The following is a 23,272-nucleotide window of genomic DNA, read 5'->3' as shown; positions in this document are numbered from 1 at the left end:
CAAAATTAGAAAAGAATGCTTTGAATTTCTATCTTTTTTCTTTTTTGTTTGATTGATAGCTCAAAATGTTAGTTAAAAAAATAAACTGTGACGCACCTATCCAAAAGGAAAACAATGCGAGAACACATTAAGTTGTCACCATGACTTTTTAAAAAAAAAATACTTTATCGTAACACGAACTGGTGCACACTAACTAGATATAAGATATAATGCATTTTCTATGATTATATGATTATATTTATTATATATTTAATTAATTAGCATTCAATCTGTTGAGAGAGTACAAATCATCTTAGAACGTACCACATGCATGAGAGCGGGGTGTTCTCAATCATTTGTGAGTTAGTCAAGGAAACAACTTTTTAGCGGTGTGTTACTGACGGCGCGGCGGACGACGACTGTTGGTGGCGCGGTCGGACGGAAGCCCGACCGGCGGGTGGGCGCGCGGCAGCTGCGGCGGCGGCGATAGACGGTGGCCTGACGACGGAGGGCGGCGGCGCGCGCCGAGACACCAGCCTATCACCCCCTCTTTTTTCCATCCCCCTCATAAACACCCCACAATGCTCTCTCTCTCTCTCTCTCTCATCTCCACGTCCGCCCGCTTGCTTTCACCTCCACCCGCCGCAGCCTGTCTGGCAAACCCACGCCGCAGGCCTGTCTGGCAAACCACGCCGCCAGCCTGTTCGGTCTCCTCTCGTCGCTCCCCATGCCACCGCCGCTGCTTCCCCACGCTGTCGCTGCCTCACGCCACTCAAATCACTAATCACTATACATTGGTTATTACCTTCTTCATTTGTTATCCCGTCACTCAAATCACCAATCTCTCATTTTTCTTCTTCTTGTTTCAGGCCATCTCCAATCAAGCCCTCCCCCAATTCTATCTCCGATCCCATCCTCCCCTATTTACAGCAAGCGATCTATTTCACTGACCCACTTCAATTTCTCAAATGGGCTTTTGATTTTGTTGATTTTGGTTCAATTTTCAGGTCAATAAGCAGTGAATTGGGCGAATTGGAGAGAAACCCAGATGGGGCGGATCAAAAGCTCAAGGCCCTCTTGGAGGATTGCGTTCAGAGGTTCTCTGGCGATCGTTGGTACCAGAACGATGTCAGGTTCCTCAAGACCTGGATCCTATATGTAAGCCCCTCTTCTAGAATTGAAAACCCTAGGTGGTGATTCCTGATATAACCTAGGATTTGAAGTCTCTAATGCTGAAATTTTTTGTATTTAGTGAAGAATAGTAGCTAGTTAGTTGCTTTTATATTAGTCGTTGCAACAAACATGATTAGTTATCCAGGATAAATGGTCAGTTACGTAAAACATGTGGTTATTCTGGAAGTGAAGAGAATTTTTCAGAAGTATTCACTTCTTTACGAGGCATATGCCCTTTTCCTTGTCCCCAAAGGGAATTTGGTGGGAGCTAATGAAGTTTATGAGCTGGGGATATCCAGGTTTATCTCTTCTTTGGTTTTTGGTGTATTAATATGTTAGCAACTAGGTAAAATTTAACTGTATTGAGAAGTTTTTTCGTAATAGGAAAGCAGAACCTCTGGATAGGCTGAAGAAGATGCATGTTCTGTTCCAGGAACAAATGTCGGAACTTGCTCAGAAGCCTGTTCCTGAAACAAAGGCATGTAAATCTCAACTTGTTTCGTGTCATTTTATGTTGTTCAAATTTCTAGGACCATTTTGCTCATTGGGAATTTGGAGCGTCAAAAGTATGAGGAACAATGCTATCAAAATCCAGTCTACTTTGAGTATGTGCATATGAATTTGTAAATCTATATTAGATGCAAAGAAGTTATTAAACGCATAAATTTATTTTAACTACCACAATATTCTACCAATCAAAACCCTAAAGGAATAATTTATATACTATGTCAATATTGAATTCTCTCTTCTGTACACATCCAAGTGAACGATTGTTGAACTACTGGCAATCAAGTCATGTCAATCGTGTATTAGAGAAGTGACCTTCTACTATCAATTATTGGTGGCTACCTTGTGAACATGTGATATACTATGCGAGGTTTAATGACGCTGCCAAATATCAAGGGAATGAGGGAATGTATCATAATGTATTATAACAGAGCAACTTAATAACTATTTTATCAAAAACTTGCACGAAACATGGATGGTCCAGCTTCAAGGTGTAGTCATTAACTTGCCTGTTCAAGTTTGTAATGTGGGTCTAGTTTGGCAAAATTGAATGATTTCTTCCTTAGTTTATCATTACTTGATTGCTCAGCTTCAGAATACCATACCTATATACTACTGTCTACCAATGTCTTGAACCTTCCATACACTATGAACTTAAAACTACTGCAGCAACAACCCAAATATTTTCAGGTTTCCTACATGAATCCTCTTGTTTTCGTTCAGCTATAGTAAGGGCCATATAGTATTTTCATGTGCTAAACTAGTGTCAGTTAGTTAATACCATGTCTTTCCCTTTCTGTGTAGTTTAGGTCAAACTTAGTATTAGCCACTCCTTTAATTATGATCCTGGTGGCGCAAAGTGGGGATCTCGCTGCTGTTAGGGGGATTTTGGGGGAGATTGATTCTCAGATGACGGGGACCGGGGTTGAGTTTGACGCAGAGGTAGGTTTTCCTTTTGGATTCTCTGGTTCTAGGTCATGGATGATTAAAATCATGCTGAAAATATGAGGAAGTTCTACTAATTGATTAGCTTGCATATTTCATTTTCAGGATGCTATTGATATGCAAACATGATAGTTTTTCCTTTTGAATTCTATAAGTAAGATGCTAGATTTGCTGATGTGAATGTCACCTTTAATGTAAAAGGTCTGACCTCAATTAGCTATGCAGCGCTCAGGTGAAAATGTAGCACTCATGTCAAACTGAGATAGTGCTGAATAATGGTTCTTAGTTTATTTTTTCATGAATAAAGTTTAGATTATTTATTTATGAACAAATGATGCTTTCAGTGACTTTTAGTAATGGAAAATAAAGATAGTGTTTTATGGTGTATCATTCAAAGAAAATATGTCTGAATAGAATGTCTTAAAATGTTTTGTATCTATGTTTAGGATGTGTAACTTTAATTATGATGAAAATGTACTACTACTCCCAGTACGATTGTACTATGATATTAATGAATGTATAAATGTGGAGATTTTATGGTTTTTTTTTTCAATAGGGAAATATTAAAACTTGTGGTTCTGTCCCTCTTTCGCACATGGAGCAGGCTTACTGCAAACAAAAGGAGCAAATGTCTTAGAAAATGGTATACATACAATATGCTAATATTCATGATCATTATTTAGTGTATCATTTTTTGTAGTAGTGCTGAAGACAATGATTAAGAACTAAGGCTGCTTGAACCTCTCTTTTCTGAAATGGAAACCAGTTGTTAAAAAAAGGCTCAGAATGTGTACATGGATTGCTCTCAATGTTGTTGTTAATCCAGTAATCAATATTTTGATTTCCCTACTAGTTCTTTCGCAAAGTTAATGCTTTCTAAGTGTATTTCATGGCATGGACTAATTGATGTTGAATTTTGTATAACGTAGGATCAAGGAGGAAGAAACATGAGCTTGTTGAAGAAACATGATGCTTCAACAACTTGGAGGAGTAAATGCAATTGGATTCTATAAATTATGCAAAGTTCATCAAGTTATGTAAACAATTGTATTCTTTATTATCTATGTAAAGAATTTATGTATCTCTCTAGTATTTTGGTGAATGTATTATTTGAATGTAATTATATTTGATATTGAAATATAATTAGATCGATTGTGTTGGATATGAATATGATTTGGTGTTGTGCAATATTGTGTACACGTACATAAAAACCCTAAAGGAATAATTTCTATACTATGTCAATATTGAATTCTCTCTTATGTACACATCGAAGTGAACGATTGTTAAACTACTGGTAATCAAGTCATGTAAATCGTGTATTAGAGAACTAACGCTATACTATCAATTATTGGTTGCTACCTTGTGAACATGTGATATACTATGCAAGGTTTAATGACTTAGAAGGCTGCCAAATATCAAGGGAATGAGGGAATGTATCATAATGTATTATAACAGAGCAACTTAATAACTATTTTATCAAAAACTTGCACGAAACATGGATGGTCCAGCTTCAAGGTGTAGTCATTAACTTGCCTGTTCAAGTTTGTAATGTGGGTCTAGTTTGGCAAAATTGAATGATTTCTTCCTTAGTTTATCATTACTTGATTGCTCAGCTTCAGAATACCATACCTATATACTACTGTCTACCAATGTCTTGAACCTTCCATACACTATGAACTTAAAACTACTGCAGCAACAACCCAAATATTTTCAGGTTTCCTACATGAATCCTCTTGTTTTCGTTCAGCTATAGTAAGGGCCATATAGTATTTTCATGTGCTAAACTAGTGTCAGTTAGTTAATACCATGTCTTTCCCTTTCTGTGTAGTTTAGGTCAAACTTAGTATTAGCCACTCCTTTAATTATGATCCTGGTGGCGCAAAGTGGGGATCTCGCTGCTGTTAGGGGGATTTTGGGGGAGATTGATTCTCAGATGACGGGGACCGGGGTTGAGTTTGACGCAGAGGTAGGTTTTCCTTTTGGATTCTCTGGTTCTAGGTCATGGATGATTAAAATCATGCTGAAAATATGAGGAAGTTCTACTAATTGATTAGCTTGCATATTTCATTTTCAGGATGCTATTGATATGCAAACATGATAGTTTTTCCTTTTGAATTCTATAAGTAAGATGCTAGATTTGCTGATGTGAATGTCACCTTTAATGTAAAAGGTCTGACCTCAATTAGCTATGCAGCGCTCAGGTGAAAATGTAGCACTCATGTCAAACTGAGATAGTGCTGAATAATGGTTCTTAGTTTATTTTTTCATGAATAAAGTTTAGATTATTTATTTATGAACAAATGATGCTTTCAGTGACTTTTAGTAATGGAAAATAAAGATAGTGTTTTATGGTGTATCATTCAAAGAAAATATGTCTGAATAGAATGTCTTAAAATGTTTTGTATCTATGTTTAGGATGTGTAACTTTAATTATGATGAAAATGTACTACTACTCCCAGTACGATTGTACTATGATATTAATGAATGTATAAATGTGGAGATTTTATGGTTTTTTTTTTCAATAGGGAAATATTAAAACTTGTGGTTCTGTCCCTCTTTCGCACATGGAGCAGGCTTACTGCAAACAAAAGGAGCAAATGTCTTAGAAAATGGTATACATACAATATGCTAATATTCATGATCATTATTTAGTGTATCATTTTTTGTAGTAGTGCTGAAGACAATGATTAAGAACTAAGGCTGCTTGAACCTCTCTTTTCTGAAATGGAAACCAGTTGTTAAAAAAAGGCTCAGAATGTGTACATGGATTGCTCTCAATGTTGTTGTTAATCCAGTAATCAATATTTTGATTTCCCTACTAGTTCTTTCGCAAAGTTAATGCTTTCTAAGTGTATTTCATGGCATGGACTAATTGATGTTGAATTTTGTATAACGTAGGATCAAGGAGGAAGAAACATGAGCTTGTTGAAGAAACATGATGCTTCAACAACTTGGAGGAGTAAATGCAATTGGATTCTATAAATTATGCAAAGTTCATCAAGTTATGTAAACAATTGTATTCTTTATTATCTATGTAAAGAATTTATGTATCTCTCTAGTATTTTGGTGAATGTATTATTTGAATGTAATTATATTTGATATTGAAATATAATTAGATCGATTGTGTTGGATATGAATATGATTTGGTGTTGTGCAATATTGTGTACACGTACATATGATATTATATAGCTTGCAACGTAGATTTCTGTAAAAAAAACTCTGTAGCATCGCTACCTAGATGGAATTTTCGTCTAGGCTGCTACAGTAACAACCTAGGCGGTTACTGTAGTAGCAACCAAGACAGTTATTGTAGCAGCATAGACGGAAATTCCGTCTAGGTTGCTACAGTATCTGCCTAGACAGATTTTCAAATTCCGTCTAGGTTGTATTCTGTCTAGTTTTGTCAACCTAGATGGAATTCTGTCTAGTTTGATTCAAACTAGACGGAATTAATCTAGACGGGGTTCCAAGTAACCTAGACGGAATTTTCTGTCTAGATTGTGTGTTATTCTACTAGTGTTTTATTCAAGTCGAGGAATGTTTTTGGTTTTTTTGTTAAGTTTGAAATTAAAGCAATTTAGACTTATCAAATTCTTGTTTGGAGAATTTTTTTAAAGGAATCACACTACAAAGAAGTGTTTATAACACCATTCAACAGGTAATATTTGTTGTTAACTCATTGAATGAATTATATTAAACTTATTAAATTATTACCTCATTATGTCCAAAATATTACTCATGTTTGTAAAATATATTTTGATGGATAATATAAATTGCATTACTTAGTGTTTTTAATGTAATATTAGTAGTATTGTTGAAAGTACAAAAAATCATTTGATCAGTTTGTACTATTGGAAATCTTATAACTAAAGTAAGAATTAATTGCTTGAGCTATTTAATACGCTTATATGTAGAAACGGCGATGACAGTGTTGAAGTTCAGGAAATTTGACGAAGGAAATAGTTTGGAGGCTTCCCGGCCGATCGCGACCAATGGTACGGTCGACCGGAAACGTGCACGAGTACAGGGCAGTTTCAGGATTTCTGTTCGGTCGATCGCGAAGACTTCAGCGGTTGACCGCGGACCCTGTAACAGAATTTTTGGTTTCTTTCGTTCTGTTCGGTCGACCGCGATGGTTTCGACGGTCGACCGCCAATCGAGTTTAGGCCTGGGCTTCGTTTCCTGTTCTGATTTGGTTTGTGTTTTGATATATATTGAAACACACGTTTTTAGGGTTAAGGTAAGGTTGAAAAAGGGTTATTTGGTGCACAAAAAAGAGAGTTTTCTAGACAATTTATTTGGGTTTGTGTGAGAGATTTGAGAGATTTTGAGTGATTTTGTAGTCTCTATTTGTACTCTCTTCTCTATTAGTGAAAACTTATCCCCTTCTTGCCCTGTGGACGTAGGCAACTTGCCTAACCACATAAAATTTATTATTTGTGTGTGTGCTGTTAATTTTGTGTTTGTGTGACCTTCTCTCTTGGCGACTTCGTGTTACCTCGGACCCCACAGAGAGGCTTCATAGCCCAACAAGTGGTATCAGAGCACCAGCTTACGCTTGGGTTAGGTGAAGGAGTAGATCACTTTGGAAGCTCGTCTAGGGTTTCAATTGGAGACAAGTGTGGGGTTTTTACTATTGTAGATTTTATCTTCCGTCGTGTGAGAGTGAGATCTTTTGGAGGCTCTTGTTAAGGTTTCAATTAGAGGTAAAAATCTACCTTTCTCACAGTTTGGATTTATTTTTTAGTTTGTTCTGCATTGGTTTGTTGGTGTTTTGAGGAAGATGGCTGGGAAAGAAGGTGTTGAGAGTGATACTTCTGGCGTGAAGACCGTTCAAAGTTTAAATATCCACTCTATGAAGATAGATGTGGAGAAGTTTAATGGCATGAACAACTTTAGCTTATGGAGATGTGAAGTTTTGGTTGCGGTGAACGCACAAAATTTGGAAGACACTTTGGAGTTGGACGGCAAGCGAGACGACATTGAAAAAGATTTGGAAGAAGATGAATCGGACGGCGTATGACGTGATTAGGTCTTGTTTAATGCATGATCTAAAATATGATGTGATCAATAAGACTTCTGCAAAGAAGATTTGGGAGATTCTTAAAGTCAAGTATTTGACGATGAGTGTTAAGAACCGCTTGCATTTGAAGAGGAGACTTTACCGTTTCCAGTTGAAGAATAAAATCTTAATTAGTGATCACATGAACAACTACATGAAGCTTCTTACGGATTTAGCGAATGTGGATGTCATGATCGAGGATGAGGACAAGGCATTATTGTTATTGAGTTCCTTGTCTGATGAGGAATATGAGACCTTCGTTCTTACCCTAATTAATAAAAAAATATCTCTTTCGTATAGTGAGGTTACCACTGCTCTTGTGATTTATCAACTAAGAAAGAAGGACAATGAGTCTTCAAATGATACAATAGCAGAGGTATTAACCGTAAGAGGGAAAAGTCCAAACCAAAATAGGAGGTCGCAGTCTAGAGGAGCACATCCTTCAGTTGGTAGAAATCAATGTTCTTTTTTCAAAGAAGATGAACATTGAAAGTCTGAATGCCTAAAGTTGAAGGATAGAGCCTGGAAGAATAAGGAAAAATCGTACAATCTTCAGAGGTGAATGTTGCCAAAGCTAGTGGCTACAATTTAGATTCAGATTCTTCTGACTACTCATACCCAGCACTACCGTCAGTTTGTTATGTCAACTCTACGGAGTGGATGTTGAATTCGGGTGCTATATACCATATTTGCCCTAGGAGAGATTGGTTCTCCAGCTTTGAGGAGTTGGAAAGAAGGGATGTCGTGCGCATGAGTAATAATCACGTATGCCCTATTAATGGATTGGAACAGTTCGAATCAGTATGTGTGATGGGGTAAGTAAGGAGCTGAAGAAAGTGAGATTCGTTCCGCAGTTAACAAAGAACATCATTTCACTTGGAACTTTGGAGGCAACAGGCTATGGGATGATCTTAGAGAATACAATTTTGAAGGTCACAAAGGGGTCCATAATTGTGATGAAGGGTGTTAGGAAGAATAACTTGTACTACTTGACTGAAAGTACAGTGACAGGTGGAGCGCTAGCGACTTCTATTGATTCGGCTAGACCGTGGCGTTTGAGGCTGGGACATTCTAGTGTTGGTTCTTTGCAAGCTTTGGATATGCAATGATTGGTGAGAGATGCTTTGACCTGCAATTTGAAGTCCTGTGAGCATAGTGATGTGAGCAAGAAGACCGAGGTGAAGTTTGATATCTCTATTCATCGAGCTAAGGGTCTTCTAGATGATGTTCACGTGGGCATTTGGGGGTCTTCCAAGAAGGCATCATTGGGAGGTAATAGGGATTTGGTTTTCTTTGTTGATGACTGTTCTAGACATGTTTGGGTTGCAACTAAGTTCCATTTGAGTTCCTAGTAGTCAACAACTGGTGGAAGAAGTGTATAGAGATCAAAAGAGACAGTAAGGACAGAGTACTCCATTTTGATTTTGGTGGGAAGTACAAGAGGATCCATTTCTGCATTTGTGCCGAGCTCAAGGCAGTTTGAGACGTTTTATTGGAAAGAAAATATTGAGGCAACGAGACGAGGTGGTAAATTTGATGAGCTGTTCCTTGCTGGAGAAGGATCAATGTTTGGTGTCAAGCAGTAGTTTGAAGAAGAGTTTTGGTACTGAGGCTTTGATATATTCGAGCCATCTTATTCATAGGTTGTCGTCTGCTGCGATTAGAGTATTTGGGTCTGTTAGAGCTGCTTCAGTTTTTTGGTTTGCTTCGGATATTTGGGTTCTCAGCATATTGTCACATCGAGGATGTGAAAATTGATCCGAGTGCATATTTGGAATTCTGAGGCATGTTTGGCTACATGTTATGGGACTCTATTTTCAAGAAGATTGTTCTAAGCAGTAATGTCACGTTTGACTCTCAGTAGGTGGAGAGTGTTGGACAGATCATAGATGTATTGCAGTGGGTGGAGAGTGATGTTACTTCACGTTGGGTGGAGATTACTTCACATTCTCCAGATCATTCTGTATCGTTTGGAATTCTAGCTGATGTGACACAGATTAGGAATCATGTTGGTGTGGATACAGATGATGAGTTCGAAGACCAAGATTCAAGTACAGCAGGTGGACACAGTTCAGATTTGGCTATGGTCGTTGGCTCACATCAGGTGGAGGTGTTTGGTAATTGTGTTTCTTCTACATATAGGGTTGAGGAGTTAAGCTCCAAGACAGATTTTGTGTGGAGAGATGTAAGTTTGGAAGATAGTTTATCTTTTCACTTTGAGGTTATTAGAAGTGTTATCAGCTACAGATTTGTTGGTGATGATCATGAAGTAGGTGAAGGGTTGAAAATCCTTCTAGTTGATTGAGGGCTTTTGGAGGCCATTTGGGTGAACTACGTGAGGCTTGATTCCTTGGGCAAGAGGATACGTATGCAGTCATTTTGATGCAGCCAATTTGATGAGTTGATACCAACATTTTGGAGTTTGTTCACATTCTTGTCTGGGTTCTTGACTTATTGTGGATTGAGTCTGTTGTCATGGATTGTTTCTACTTCGTACTGGACGCAACAAGTGGGACGTTTGGTTTGGTTGTTGTCGGCTCAGCTTTGGGAAAACTTCGTCGAGGTGGAGAATTGTAGAAACGGCGATGACAGTGTTGAAGTTCAGGAAATTTGACGAAGGAAACAGTTTGGAGGTTTTCCGGTCGACCGCGACCAAGGGTGCTGTCAACCAGAAACGTGCACGAGTATATGGTAGTTTCAGGATTTCTGTCCGGTCGACCGCGATGGCTTCGACGGTCGGCCACGAACCCTGTAATGGATTTTTTTGGTTTCTTTCGTTCTGTCCGGTCGACCGCGATGGTTTCGCCGGTCGACCGCCAATCGGATTTGGACCTGGGCTTCGTTTCCTGTTCTGATTTGGTTTGTGTTTTGATATATATTGAAACACACGTTTTTTAGGGTTAAGGTAAGGTTGAAAAGAAGTTATTTGGTGCACAGAAAAGAGAGTTTTCTGAGCAATTTGTTTGGGGTTTATGTGAGAGATTTGAGAGCTTTGTTTGAGAGATTTTGAGTGATTTTGTAATCTCTATATGTACTCTCTTCTCTATTAGTGAAAACTCATCCCCTTCTTGCCTCGTGGATAGGGGTGCTAAACCGTATCCATATCCGAGAAAAAATTCGTAACCGTATCCGTTAGGATACAAATATGGTTACTCAAATCTATAACCAATATGATATGATTACGGATATGGTTTTGTAGTGAAATATCCGTAGATTTGAGAGCTTTGTTTGAGAGATTTTGAGTGATTTTGTAATCTCTATATGTACTCTCTTCTCTATTAGTGAAAACTCATCCCCTTCTTGCCTCGTGGATAGGGGTGCTAACCCTTATCCATATCCGAGAAAAAATTCGTAACCGTATCCGTTAGGATACAAATATGGTTACTCAAATCTATAACCAATATGATATGATTACGGATATGGTTTTGTAGTGAAATATCCGTATCCGTATCCGAAATATCTGAATACATATAAGTCATACTCTTATAATAGTTTCGATTCTTAGATTGTGGATTTTGTGGTTAATTTTGATGATCAAGATGTCTAATATTAACTTTTCAATTATAATGGACATATTAGCAAACTCTTTTGTATCACATGAACTATATTTTTCTCAATACTATCTAGTTTTCTCATATCCGTTTTGTATCTACATGCATATCCGCTTATATATCCGCATGTATATCTGTAACCGTATCCGATTTTAGCGGATATGGTTATAAAATTTTCTTATCGAGGTATATCTGTATCCGTATCCGTATCTGAGATGGGTAAGCGGATATGGATATGACAAGCATCATATCCGAGCCGTATCCAGACCGAATGCACCCCTACCCGTGGAGGTAGGCAACTTGCCGAACCACGTAAAATTCGTTGTTTGTGTTTGTGCTGTTAATTTTGTGTTTGTGTGACCTTCTCTCTCGGCGACTTCGTGTTTCCTCGGACCCCAAAGAGAGGCTTTAGAGCCCAACATTATACCGTTATTGTAATTAGCACACTCTGTCATGAAACATTTTCTCAAACACTAAATTCTACATCATGTCCATATCTATTGATTTCAACTTACCATATCCACATCGTTTTTTGATAAATAAATTGCAAAAAAAAAAAGGATTCAATGAAGGATGATTTTTCTATTAATGTTTCATAAGTGGTAATAATATAAGTATGTGAAAATATTAGTTGGCATTTAATTTTTATCTTATATGGTTCCTTAACATGAATAACGTGCAACTCACGTTTTGCATACTAGTAATAAATATAAAAGAAAAGAACAGACGGTTTCAAAATAAATTTTCACCCATTGATTCATGATGATAAATGGGTAAAATATTAATGCTCTTGATCAATTCTTCTCTTCTCTACCGTTGAATTTGAGGGAAATAAATCAGACCATTTTGGTTGTAAGTTCTTCTCTCCTCCCTCGGTTTCCCCCTAAAACAAATTTCCAAACGGAATTAACTGTTCGTCTCCCTTCCTTGTCATCCATTAACATGGAAGACTAACTACAATTAGCTTTAATTAGGGGGAAACAAGTTAAGAGATTTGGTATCTAAGTGAACAATGTGAATATTTCGGGGTCTAACATACAATTAACCAATCCCTGGGGTTGTAATATGACAAAATATCCTTGCTTCTCTGATGTTTTCAAATCATATTCTAATAATCCTTTCCGTTGGAGATGCTGAGGTTGATTATCAAGAAGAAAAGTTGGGAGAAATACTATGATCATCAACTTTAACGGGGGGAAAAATTCCTATAAAGGGTTTTCTATTAAAAAATGTCATAGAGATTTTTTTAATCCTTTCCGTTTGAGCTGCTGAGGTTGATTATCAAGAAGAAAGTTGGAGAAATACTATGATCATCATCAACTTTAACCGGAAAATTTTTTCCTATAAAGGGTTTTCTATTAAAAAAAATGTCATAGAAAGTAAGTGTATAGCACAACAGATTTAACTACCTATATTAAAATTAACGATTACAGTGATGTTATTTATTTTATGTTAATTTATATTTAGTAGTATATGCTTTATCACATTCTATTTAGTAGTATATGTTAATTTATAATTTATATTTAGTAGTATGATGCATATAATTATCGTTAAACATAACGTCAATATCGGCCCGTCTAGCTCAGTTGGTAGAGCGCAAGGCTCTTAACCTTGTGGTCGTGGGTTCGAGCCCCACGGTGGGCGCGTCCTCTTATTTTTTTTTTATGTTTTGAAGAAATTTTTTAACAATATTTATATATTATTAAAGATATTTTCAGAAAACGGTACTGTATTTTTCATGTATATCTATCTACAATATTGACCCATTATAAAAATTCCTCCCAAGAAACTCCCCTATGAAGCAAAGGACTAGAAAAAGGGTTTCAAGCCTAGACCTGTCCAAACGGGCTGGTCCAGACTTGTCGAGCCCGAATTTGAGGGCTTGGGCCGGGCAAAATGCTTAGCCCGGATCCAAGGTGCCCGGGCCGAGCTAGTCTGGATTTATTTATTTATTTAACAAAAAATTATTTAAAAATTAGATTAATCTTATTTTACTTATATAAGTATCTATTAATATACTTACATATTAGTATATAGCTATATATATTATATATACATATATTATATGTAAGTATAATGTACATACTTATAAGTTATAACTTGAGAGAGAGAATCACATAAGTATATATTACTTACTTATAATTATGTATTAAATAATTATATGTGTATTTGTTAGATTCTTATAATATGCTTATTAAAGTATATTTATATAATTTATATATATGAAAAATATAATTATACTTATGTACTTATATAAAATATACTTATATAAGTGTATAAATATACACATATAAGTATACTTATAACTACATTATATATACTTATATTTTAGTATATCTACCCTGGTAAGAGTATACATATAAGTATATAATATAATATATTTGTATACTTACAAATGTATATACATAGTTGTACGTATATTTACTTTCGTACTTAAATATATACAACTATATACACTTAGGACTAAGAGAGGCTACGACCATTTTTCTCAAAAAAAATTATATACACATAGAAATATATATAAATATGCATTAATGACCATAATCTAATATAATTATATCCAAGATATATATATATATATATATATATATATATATAGAGAGAGAGAGAGAAATATGGAGAAACTTGGTACCAAGTTCCTACATTAAACTTGGTAGTGAGGTGGCCAAATCACTCCCCTACCTAGTGTCGGGTTTCACCAATACAACTGGGGCCGGGAGCCTGGTCGACCCGGTTTGTATGGGCTTTTCCCAGGCCTTTACCGGGTCCGGGCCGGATACCGAGCCGGGTCCTGGCCGAAGCCCAAATGGACACCTATGGTGGGCACTTCTTTTTTTTAAAGAATTTTTTTAACAATATTCATATATTGTTGAAGGTATTTTTAGAAAATTGTCCTATATTTTTCATTTATATCTAGCTACAATATTGATCTATTATTAAAAATATTCCCAAGAAACTCCCCTATATGGAAAAAAGAACTAGAAAAAGGGTTTGCAACTACAATCTTATTTGTCCTTTTTTTTTCATGTGAAACTAACAGGTTTACTATCAAAATTCATCCTTCAATATTCAAAAAGGAAATTTCTTTCGGAAGGTCAGTAAAATTCAGTCTTCTATAAATCCAATTCCTCTATATCAACAAAAGAAGATTAAAATTTAGTCAGTAAAATTTATAGTCTTCAAATTAATTCAAACAATAAGAAAAGTTTGACATAGCGTTACAGGAAAAGTTCTTGCACAATCAAATTAATTGAAACAATAAAAAAATGCATATGATTTCAGGAAAAAAAAAAGTTTACAGCTTTCAGTTTAATTACTCATCTGTCCGACCCTTAGCAAATTTTGTATGAGTAGGGATATTTAGTACTAGCATTTTAATAATACCACGTTACGTCTACACTTTATGGCAACATGAAAATTTGATTTGGGGGCTCCTCTGCCCCATATGCTTGCATAGTTTGAAATACATGTATCTTACACCGAACGGGAGTATCTCAAATTAATATAAATGACATAAACTAGAATAATTCAAGTCAATGATGAAAGCATGCGTACTCTACAGTTTTTTCTTAAAAAAAGAAAATAGAAAAAAAAAGAGGTGAAAAAAGAAAAGAAAAAAAGAAGAAATGAAAAGAACAAAAAGAAAATATAAGCTAGATCGTCCCTTCAAATGGTTTTATAATGATTTAAGCTTTGGAATCAAAATACATTTGGCGACACAAACTTGAAGTGAACTCCACTGACCTTCATGCTTGCGTTAATAAAACCAGCATCAAACTACAACATCCATCACAGAGATTTTCTTTTCAAATCTTCCTCAATAAATCTCTGAAACATTCCAAGGTAGCGAAAATAACAAAAATTTAGCAGTATTTCCTTGACCGTTCTGAGCAAAATTCACACCACTAAGCAAACTTAATACATCTTGCCACTCAAAAAATGATTAGATTTTACTCTGCTAATATAGAAAACCCAGCAGTTAATGCTGAAGAACGCACAAAATTTCACTCTCCACCCGCTCAGAGATATAGCTTGCGCACTCTGTTCATTCCTCAATTGCCAGTTGATAAATTAGCGCCACAATTATGTTGTGTATAGGAATGCCTTGTCTGCAGTTAGCTTCTGCTTGCAGTGGAGAGCTGATAGGTAATCAGTACACACAGGAAACAAATCAAGCATTGACGAGGGAAAAACAAAATCTTACCACTCTAGATTAAGTTATAGGACTACAAATTTAAACGAGGATAAAAACAAGTCATAAAAAAGAGCTGCCTGTTTATGATCTTTATTATTCTCAATGCCAATTTGATAGAATACAGTACTTTACAACAGTTTCATCAAATCAAAAGGAGAATTGGAGTATAAATACCAAAATAAAATTTAATAAATATAATTCAGTATCTGTCCTAACCATCTGAATATGAAGAACTGTTCTTTGCTTCAATAACCTTCCTAATCATGATGTTTTCTGCCAAATACTTCTATATGAGAGAGAGATTCAATGTCATGTAACTGCAATATTGATATTTACATGGAAATAGAACAACACTGTAAATGTTAGTGAGCAAGTGTTAGTAGAGTAAGAGGTATCTGATTTATAATCTGTATGATTAACTTTTGGCGGTAAGGGTACAATCTAAATAAATAGATCAGTTCTCAGCACACCTAGGGAACTAATATGAAACAGCTTCAGCTTTCAGCATACATTGTTAATTGGAGGAAGCCACTTCAACAATTACCAAAGTTTTACATTGCTATCAACCAAAGATCGTCCAAGACACCAGAAACACTGTTTCCAATTGTCCCAAATTAACTAATAATGTGCCTTTCTTCTGGAAAAGCATTCTTCCTAGGATACTTGTGAATCTGTAGTAGTAATTAAAATGAATCTATTTATACAATGGGAGAAATATCATATCATAATAATGGTGATTAATCAACCAAATGTCAAACCTCTGCAAATTAGATCAAATTCCTAAATGAATGTACTTATTATTAAAGACTAGTATTTTTGTTTCATCTGGAATTTTACATTTTACTAGAACTCAAGCTCTTTTCAAAGCTGAAATAGAAACCATAAAAGGCATCCCCATAGATCATATCAAGATAATGGTGATTAATCAACGAAAGGTCAAACCTCTGAAAACTAGTTCAAATTCCTTAAGGAATATACTTATCATTAAAGAATATACTATTTTTGTTTCATCATTTGGATTTTTAAATTTTATTAGAACTCAAGCTCTTTTCACAGCTAAAATAGACATCATGCAAGGCAACCCTAACTCTTAGTTCTTACCTTGAGATAATAGGACCATTACCTAGCAGAACCTCACAAAACATCGCCTTCTGCAACATACAGATTTCTCATCTGTTATGTACAAAAACAAAGCGTCCTGATATATATCCCAGTTTTAGATGGTCATCTATTTCATTTGTATCTTTCGTTCACTGGGTCTTGTTACATGAAGAACTTCTACATTCAAATTTCCTACAACTGATGTAAACACATCTTAGTAGGTGTCACAAATATCAATCTACCTGTTCCTCATTGTTTGGGCATGTCTACAGAAGCCCACATTGTGGCAGGTGGGTGGGATTTAATGGTTTGCATTTCCAGCATTACAATGAATTTAATTGGATTAAAAAAAGTATTATGTAATTGATTACTTGTCCAAAGAAAATTGTGCATGTATTCAAGGGGTATCCAAGGAAGTGTAGGTGCGGGTACAGGTACGGTTCCAAAGTTTAGAGACCGACGTTTTGGGTACATTTGACATATAGTGTACATCCAGTTGCTTTTCAGTAACAAAGTAAGCAAGGTATTTCTTGACCTTTTGTCTTGAAAGTTGAAACCACACTTGACCCAGGAGTCTCAACATAGCCACAAGAGCATAGAGGGGAAGGAAATGGGGAACCAAAGAAGCATGATTTTGAAACCTTTTCTCTCTTCACATACAAAAAAGAAAAATAAATGGGAGTTTACTGAAGAGTACCACCTTAATTTTTACTGTATTGATATCCCAGAAGAAATGCATAGCTTTGAATCAGCTCCTCCACTAACCACACTATCACCTTTCCACCAGTCCACGCATAATACCTGCAATCACCAAGATACATGTCAATATGCTGCTCTATTTGTCTAATTGACACATAAAAAGAGAAAATCACGAACCTTGTCCTTGTGAGAATCTATTACTGCCAAGGGCCACTGCAACATAAGCATTCATCAATGTAGTCAAATTGTTATCATACTAGCTCAAGAGGATTACAATACTAACTGTATAGAATAGGTGAGGAGTTGTACCGCTGTTCTCAAATCCCACAACATCACCTTCCCATCATATGATGAAGAAACCAAATGGAACTGTGAACTTGAATGCCACTTGCAAGCAGTGATCCAAGAAGCGTGAGATGAGAACTGGAAAATGGGAGCCAAAGTTCCTGTATGGCAAAGGTTGTTAGTCCCAGACTGTAAGTAAAGGGGGAATGGCAGATTCTAAGCATAATCCTAAGAAAGTAAACCTGGCTTTCGAGGATCCCATATCCTCAGAATAGGATCTGAACCACCAGCAGCAATGAGTTCTCTGCCTCCAACATCAAGGCAATTAAATACTTTTCCGCTAACCTACACACAACAGTAAGAAAATTGAAGGCCAAGCAGTAGGATACCAGAATATGCAGGATGTCAGTTAGTAATTTCATGAATTGGCAGAGGAAGCCCGTCTGACCAAATCCAAACTTTTAAAGTGCCTAACACGATGTGTGAGTCTGTGCAGAAACAAGCATTGTAGTGAACAAGGGATCGACACCTTGCAAATTCACTTTGCACTTTCATGAAAACTAGAATAATAGAATCCCATTATGACTGAAAAATTAAATAGAAGACACAGATCTTTATCAATTTAAGCATGAAGCTGCACTCATATGCCAAATGTAGGTATATGTCAGATTTTTGTTACTTGTGCTTCATCAAAATATGAGATACCAAGCACAAGCAACCAAATTTTTTGAGGAAAGAAATTTTTTTGTCACTTTCAAATTTTTAAAAAACTAATTTTTTTCTATTGTAGTAAATTAATTTGTGGACCTCGTTGTCCGGTGAGACAACATAAGCCACCTATGCATGCCCATATCCTGCAAGACAGCAAAAATATACATTGACAGAGATTGATCCATTACATAGCCATGGAATTAGGATTCAATGAGGCATGTACAGGCATCAGAAGCCAAAAAAAACCCAGTATGCAAGCATTTGTGCAAAACCAGACACAGAATTATTCTTGTTTGTGCAACATTTTTGCTTTTGTCAAAACATAAAAGTCTATCATGCATAGTACATACCATGTTCCAAGGGCTTTTGCCTGTTTCGACATCCCAACTTCTGATAGAATGGTCCCATGACGCTGAATATATAGTTTCAAGTTCTGGCCAGGTAACTGAAGACACACATTGTGTGTGGCCAACAAAGCTTGACATAGCCTCGATCTGATAACATGAGAAAGTAAGATGAGTTATTACGGCTGAATTTATGCTGTTTAACAAAATCATAAAGAATTCTACAAGAAAGGGCTCAAGACACTACCGCTACTCGAATATTAGAATAGCTACTTACTAAAAGCATCTGGTGATCTGATTATATATATACCAATTTCTCATCTGTTTCACCTTAAATATGGACATTTTTCTATTGAAGATGATTCAACAAAGACACAAAATTAACAAGAACCTTGTATGGATGCCCCAGCATAGCAACTTAGAACTCCATGAATGAAAAAAATTTCTGCACAAAAGAAACTCAGGACTCCAGCAAGACAGATATAAGCAGCAGTTTTTTTGCATCAAACATTTAAAAGAACTCTATTGCCTTACTACCCAGAGTAAATTTCTTGACGACATCAATAACTTTTGCATCCCAAAAAAGTTAACTCAGAGCTCCAAAAAACTACATGCCAACTCCAGTTTTGCCCTATCAACAAGTTAAATAACTCCCTTACATAAGACTCCGTCAACTAAACTATATGATAATGTAGAGAGGAAAACCAAGGAGGAAGAACTGATGTTCATAGGCATCCAAATTGGCAGAACTGAAACTAGCTAGTTGATTGGACAGTTATTAAAATGTGCTCAACTTTAAGTTTCATATTATAATTTATAACATGAAAATAACAACAAATATAATATGTGCCTATGAACATCAGTTTGAAATTATAATGTATTAATGTGTGCCTATGAGGATTTTATTTTTCTTGACGATATCAACAACTTCTGCATCCCAAAAAAGTCAACTCAGAGCTCCAAAAAAAACTACATGCCAACTCCAGCTTTGCCCTATCAAAAATTTAAATAACTCCCTTATATAATACTCCTTCAACTAAACTACAGATAATGTAGAGAGGAAAACCTAGGAGGAAGAACTGATGTTCATAGGCGTCCAAATTGGCAGAACTGAAACTAGCTAGTTGATTGGGCAGTTATTAAAAATGTGCCCAACTTTAAGTTTCATATTATAGTTTATAACATGAAAATACTGGGTGGTACGAACTTATTCCCTTCATTCGACTATCCAAGTTTGAAATTATAACGCATTAATGTGTGCCTATGAGATTTTTATTTTTCTTCTCCTGACAATCCAGGCTGTTACATGGTATACCCTTGTCACCTTAAGGTTATGGGCTAAACTTGCACAAATACTCCCAAAATATGAGGCAAGGTTCTGCATGCCTAAACTTCCCAGGCCTCCAAAATCAGGAGTCACACTAGGCTGATTTTTAATCTTTAAAAAAATTCCTGAGATGCTACCACATAATACAGCTATGAAGATTCACCCCTAAAGATAAAAGTGAAGCAAAGAATAGAAGCCTTATGGGTAAGATGCCGAGCAACAAGGCTTCCCTTGGCTATTCCAAGAAAGTATCGCTGAGATTTGTTTCTTTCCCTGTTTACTTTTTGACTATTAGCGTATGTGACTACTGTCTCTCCCAATGTGTATGGACACTTTGCACGTGTACACATATTTGGAAGAGATACAGAAAGTAAAACATCAAAGCCATGGGCTTCCAAGCTCCTTAGAAGTTTTCCGTTTCAAGTAACTGCATTACTTGCTCTTTCTTTGCTCATTTTTTCCCTCTACTTTCCATGTGACCAAAGACAGCCCATTTGTGTCGGGAAAGGGGGAGCCTAACTGGAGTTATATTGCTAAATATGGATTGCTTTTGAAGTTAGTTTTGGGTTCTTTTTCAGTAAAATATGTGAACACCAGGATATAAACCCACAAAATATTTTGATGTTATCATGTTTATTTTGTACACTTGTTGAGCTAGTGTATAACATCACATCTTCTTGCTTGTGGCATTGTCAACAAACAATTGTTATGTGTTTGGAAAGAAAGATGAAGAATACCTCTGCTTGAGATTCTTCAACCATGTCAGAAACAAGCTTCCTCTTCTTTATCGACACAGAATCACCTTCTACTTCAGAATCATTAACTTTCCACAACTTGACAGAGCAATCCCAAGAGCCTGAGCATATCTAAAAGCATGAAAATAAGGGGTTGAATATATCATAATCTGGTTAGGTAAAAGTTTTGAATTAGAAAAAGAAAAATCTCGAGTCAGAATTACAAACTCTCGATCAGGCAAGAGAAGGTCTACCTTATCTCCTAAAGGTGCTGAAGAAATGCTCTGTACAGAAGCCATGTGTCCATTAAGAACTTTGTATGCTCCAATCTTCATCGGATAATCCACCTTCCCAGCAACATCAAGCTTTGAGGGTATAAAGGTCATATAAGTATTGCACATAAAAACTTAGGCTTTTCACAAGAAGAGATAGTTAAAAACACAATATACCATCCATAGTCTCAATGTCCGATCCTTTGAACCAGTGGCCAAACGGATGTTGCCATTCTCTACTCCTGCTAAGAAAATAAATTTACATCAATAGGCAACTCCCTATGAAGTGCTGACAGAAAGCTTGATGAAGATGTTGATACACACGCATATACTGAACATCATGTGCAAGTTATCAAAATAGATAATAATAAAAAAGGGCGTGTTGAAAAGATAAGCACCCAAAAAAATTAGTGAGGATGAACTAGAAGTATCATTAATTGAAAACTGAGTTATGAAGAATCAACTGAGATAGTAAAAACATGCCATAGAATGATGAACACGTAACTAGTAGGAGTCAGAACCTTTATTGAAGAAGATGCTAGGAGTTGAGTCTAGGGGTAAGACAAAGTACAGACTAACCAGTAAAAAAAGGAATGATATCTCCTGATTGAGCAACAAAAAGGTCCTCAGAAAATCCAAACATAGAAAAGAATGTATGCAGTCAAACCCAAAAGGCAGGGATAAAGGTCATCTCATTGTAGATACAAATATAAGCACAAAATAAATCAAAAGAAGAGCCTTCATAACAGTTTCATATATGAGCCGAATTAATAATTTTGACAATTGACCAGCTTTAGTGATTCCTATAAACTTCAATCGACAATATTGCACCACATCCAATTCTATTTACAGGAAAGAGTCACCCTAATCACAATGAATAATGAATATCAGTATGAGGGAAGTGAAATAACTCTTGCTAAAACAACCTGTAGTATTGAGGATGCTGACAGAAGTAACTGCACCGGTGTGCCCTTCTAAGATGTGTGTACATAATGAACCAGCTTTCCAAATCCTAGAATAAGTAGAATGATACACGTCAGATATATATTTACATCGATTGATTGTAAAGGATGTAAATCGTATAAGACTTAAAAATTTGTACCTTGAAATATTGTCATAGCACCCTGTTAAAATGAATCTGTCAGAAAGAAGAACAATTTAAGTGAATAATTGGCACACGTTTAGAGGAAATTATTATTAAACATGGATAAAGTGCATGTGCATGTGTCTACACCACTTAGATGAATAGACAAGATTGTTTGGTTAAAGAAGAGAATAAATTCAGGAAAAAAAAAGATCAGGCACAATGAAAGATGTATCCTTTTGCGACAAAAAATATAACAAAATAGAAGTAACGGGATAAGTATACATTACGTACTGGCAAATATTGATTTCACATGCCACTAATGTCCTTACAATTGGCCTTATAGGTAGCATCAAACTGATAAGACAATATGACTAAGGTCATGTTCAGACTAGGGACTTGTTTTATCCAAGAACTAATTTAGCTCACTCTAGTCTGGGATATAATAAACCAGCAGATTATAGTGAATTAAATTTTCAATAATTTGTTTGGCTCAATTCGTTATTAACACCTCAAAACCCTATGTCATGTTTGGAAATTTGACATTATCAAGGGGTATAAGATTATGAAATAACAGTAAATGTCAAAAATGACCTTCTTCCTACCAAGGATGAATTATAGCTTCTTAATGATGCAACAAGCAAAGTAATCTCGAACTTTGGTGTTAGACTTTCTTCTCAATTATGTTATATATAATCAATAATTAGGATTATAGTGAACTGATAGATTTTATATTCAGATATTTAAATGAATCATCTAAAAGTTTTTCTTATCAGCTTCAATGTGCATTCTAAATAATTGATCACATTCTCCCTTTTGTTTGCATCTCAGGTTCTCCTCCATTTCAAGGACTCCAGCTTTTATCGTACGCCAAGTTAAAGAAGTAGCCAAGTAAAATCCTTTGAAGCTAGAATCATCTTTAAAGGAGTCTCATGTCAAATATAATGTAGAATAATTAAATATTATAGAACTAACTATTTTTTCATTTCCCATCACAAATATATAGCTGAAATATAATGAGTTCCTGCAGAAACATATGTTTAAACCCAATGTCCTGAACATCTAAACTACACTTGAGAAATTATACTAAAGCTCAAGCAAAGGTCAGACATAGCAAAATGGATTAGGCTTAATGTAGAACCCTAATACTTCACTTTATTGGGCTACACAAAAGTGCATATGGAATAAATATTAATGCTACGGATGCTGCTGTGCGGAGAGCCTACAATGCGAAAGAAACCCAAGAAGCAACAAGAAGAGGTAAAAAGAAGCAGGTGAGGAGTCTTTTAACATCTAATCCCGA

General features: G+C 35.9%; 1 protein-coding gene, 1 long non-coding RNA gene and 1 other non-coding gene across 4 annotated transcripts in view; 2 read left to right on the top strand and 1 right to left on the bottom strand.

Moving 5' to 3' along the window:
* On the top strand, window positions 3,952-5,734 carry LOC109832282. Its single transcript, XR_002244682.1, has 3 exons — window positions 3,952-4,570; window positions 5,130-5,216; window positions 5,503-5,734. It is a non-coding gene; the product is annotated as an uncharacterized LOC109832282 (long non-coding RNA).
* Window positions 12,789-12,861, top strand: TRNAK-CUU. The gene has a single exon. It is a non-coding gene; the product is annotated as a tRNA-Lys (tRNA).
* The window catches only part of LOC109834123 (ribosome biogenesis protein WDR12 homolog), a 9,933-nt gene continuing 1,539 nt past the window's right edge, over window positions 14,879-23,272 (bottom strand). The window contains exons 4-14 of one of the 2 annotated variants that reach the window (XM_020402041.1): window positions 21,988-22,023; window positions 21,812-21,897; window positions 21,063-21,130; window positions 20,868-20,978; window positions 20,617-20,745; window positions 18,559-18,702; window positions 17,740-17,842; window positions 17,522-17,658; window positions 17,390-17,425; window positions 17,214-17,314; window positions 14,879-15,356 (exon numbers count right to left, since the gene is read on the bottom strand). In XM_020402041.1, coding sequence (XP_020257630.1) covers window positions 17,222-17,314; window positions 17,390-17,425; window positions 17,522-17,658; window positions 17,740-17,842; window positions 18,559-18,702; window positions 20,617-20,745; window positions 20,868-20,978; window positions 21,063-21,130; window positions 21,812-21,897; window positions 21,988-22,023 — 943 coding nt within the window. In that variant the 3' untranslated portion in view covers window positions 14,879-15,356; window positions 17,214-17,221. The remainder of the gene's footprint in view (window positions 15,357-17,213; window positions 17,315-17,389; window positions 17,426-17,521; window positions 17,659-17,739; window positions 17,843-18,558; window positions 18,703-20,616; window positions 20,746-20,867; window positions 20,979-21,062; window positions 21,131-21,811; window positions 21,898-21,987; window positions 22,024-23,272) is intronic. The other variant, XM_020402042.1, reaches the window with a different exon arrangement.

Source organism: Asparagus officinalis, chromosome 3, assembly GCF_001876935.1.
Source record: "Asparagus officinalis chromosome 3, Aspof.V1, whole genome shotgun sequence".
In the NCBI taxonomy this organism is placed as follows: Eukaryota; Viridiplantae; Streptophyta; class Magnoliopsida; order Asparagales; family Asparagaceae; genus Asparagus; species Asparagus officinalis.
The sequence above is the reverse complement of the archived record's forward strand: the minus strand, read 5'-3'. Positions and strand labels throughout refer to the sequence as shown.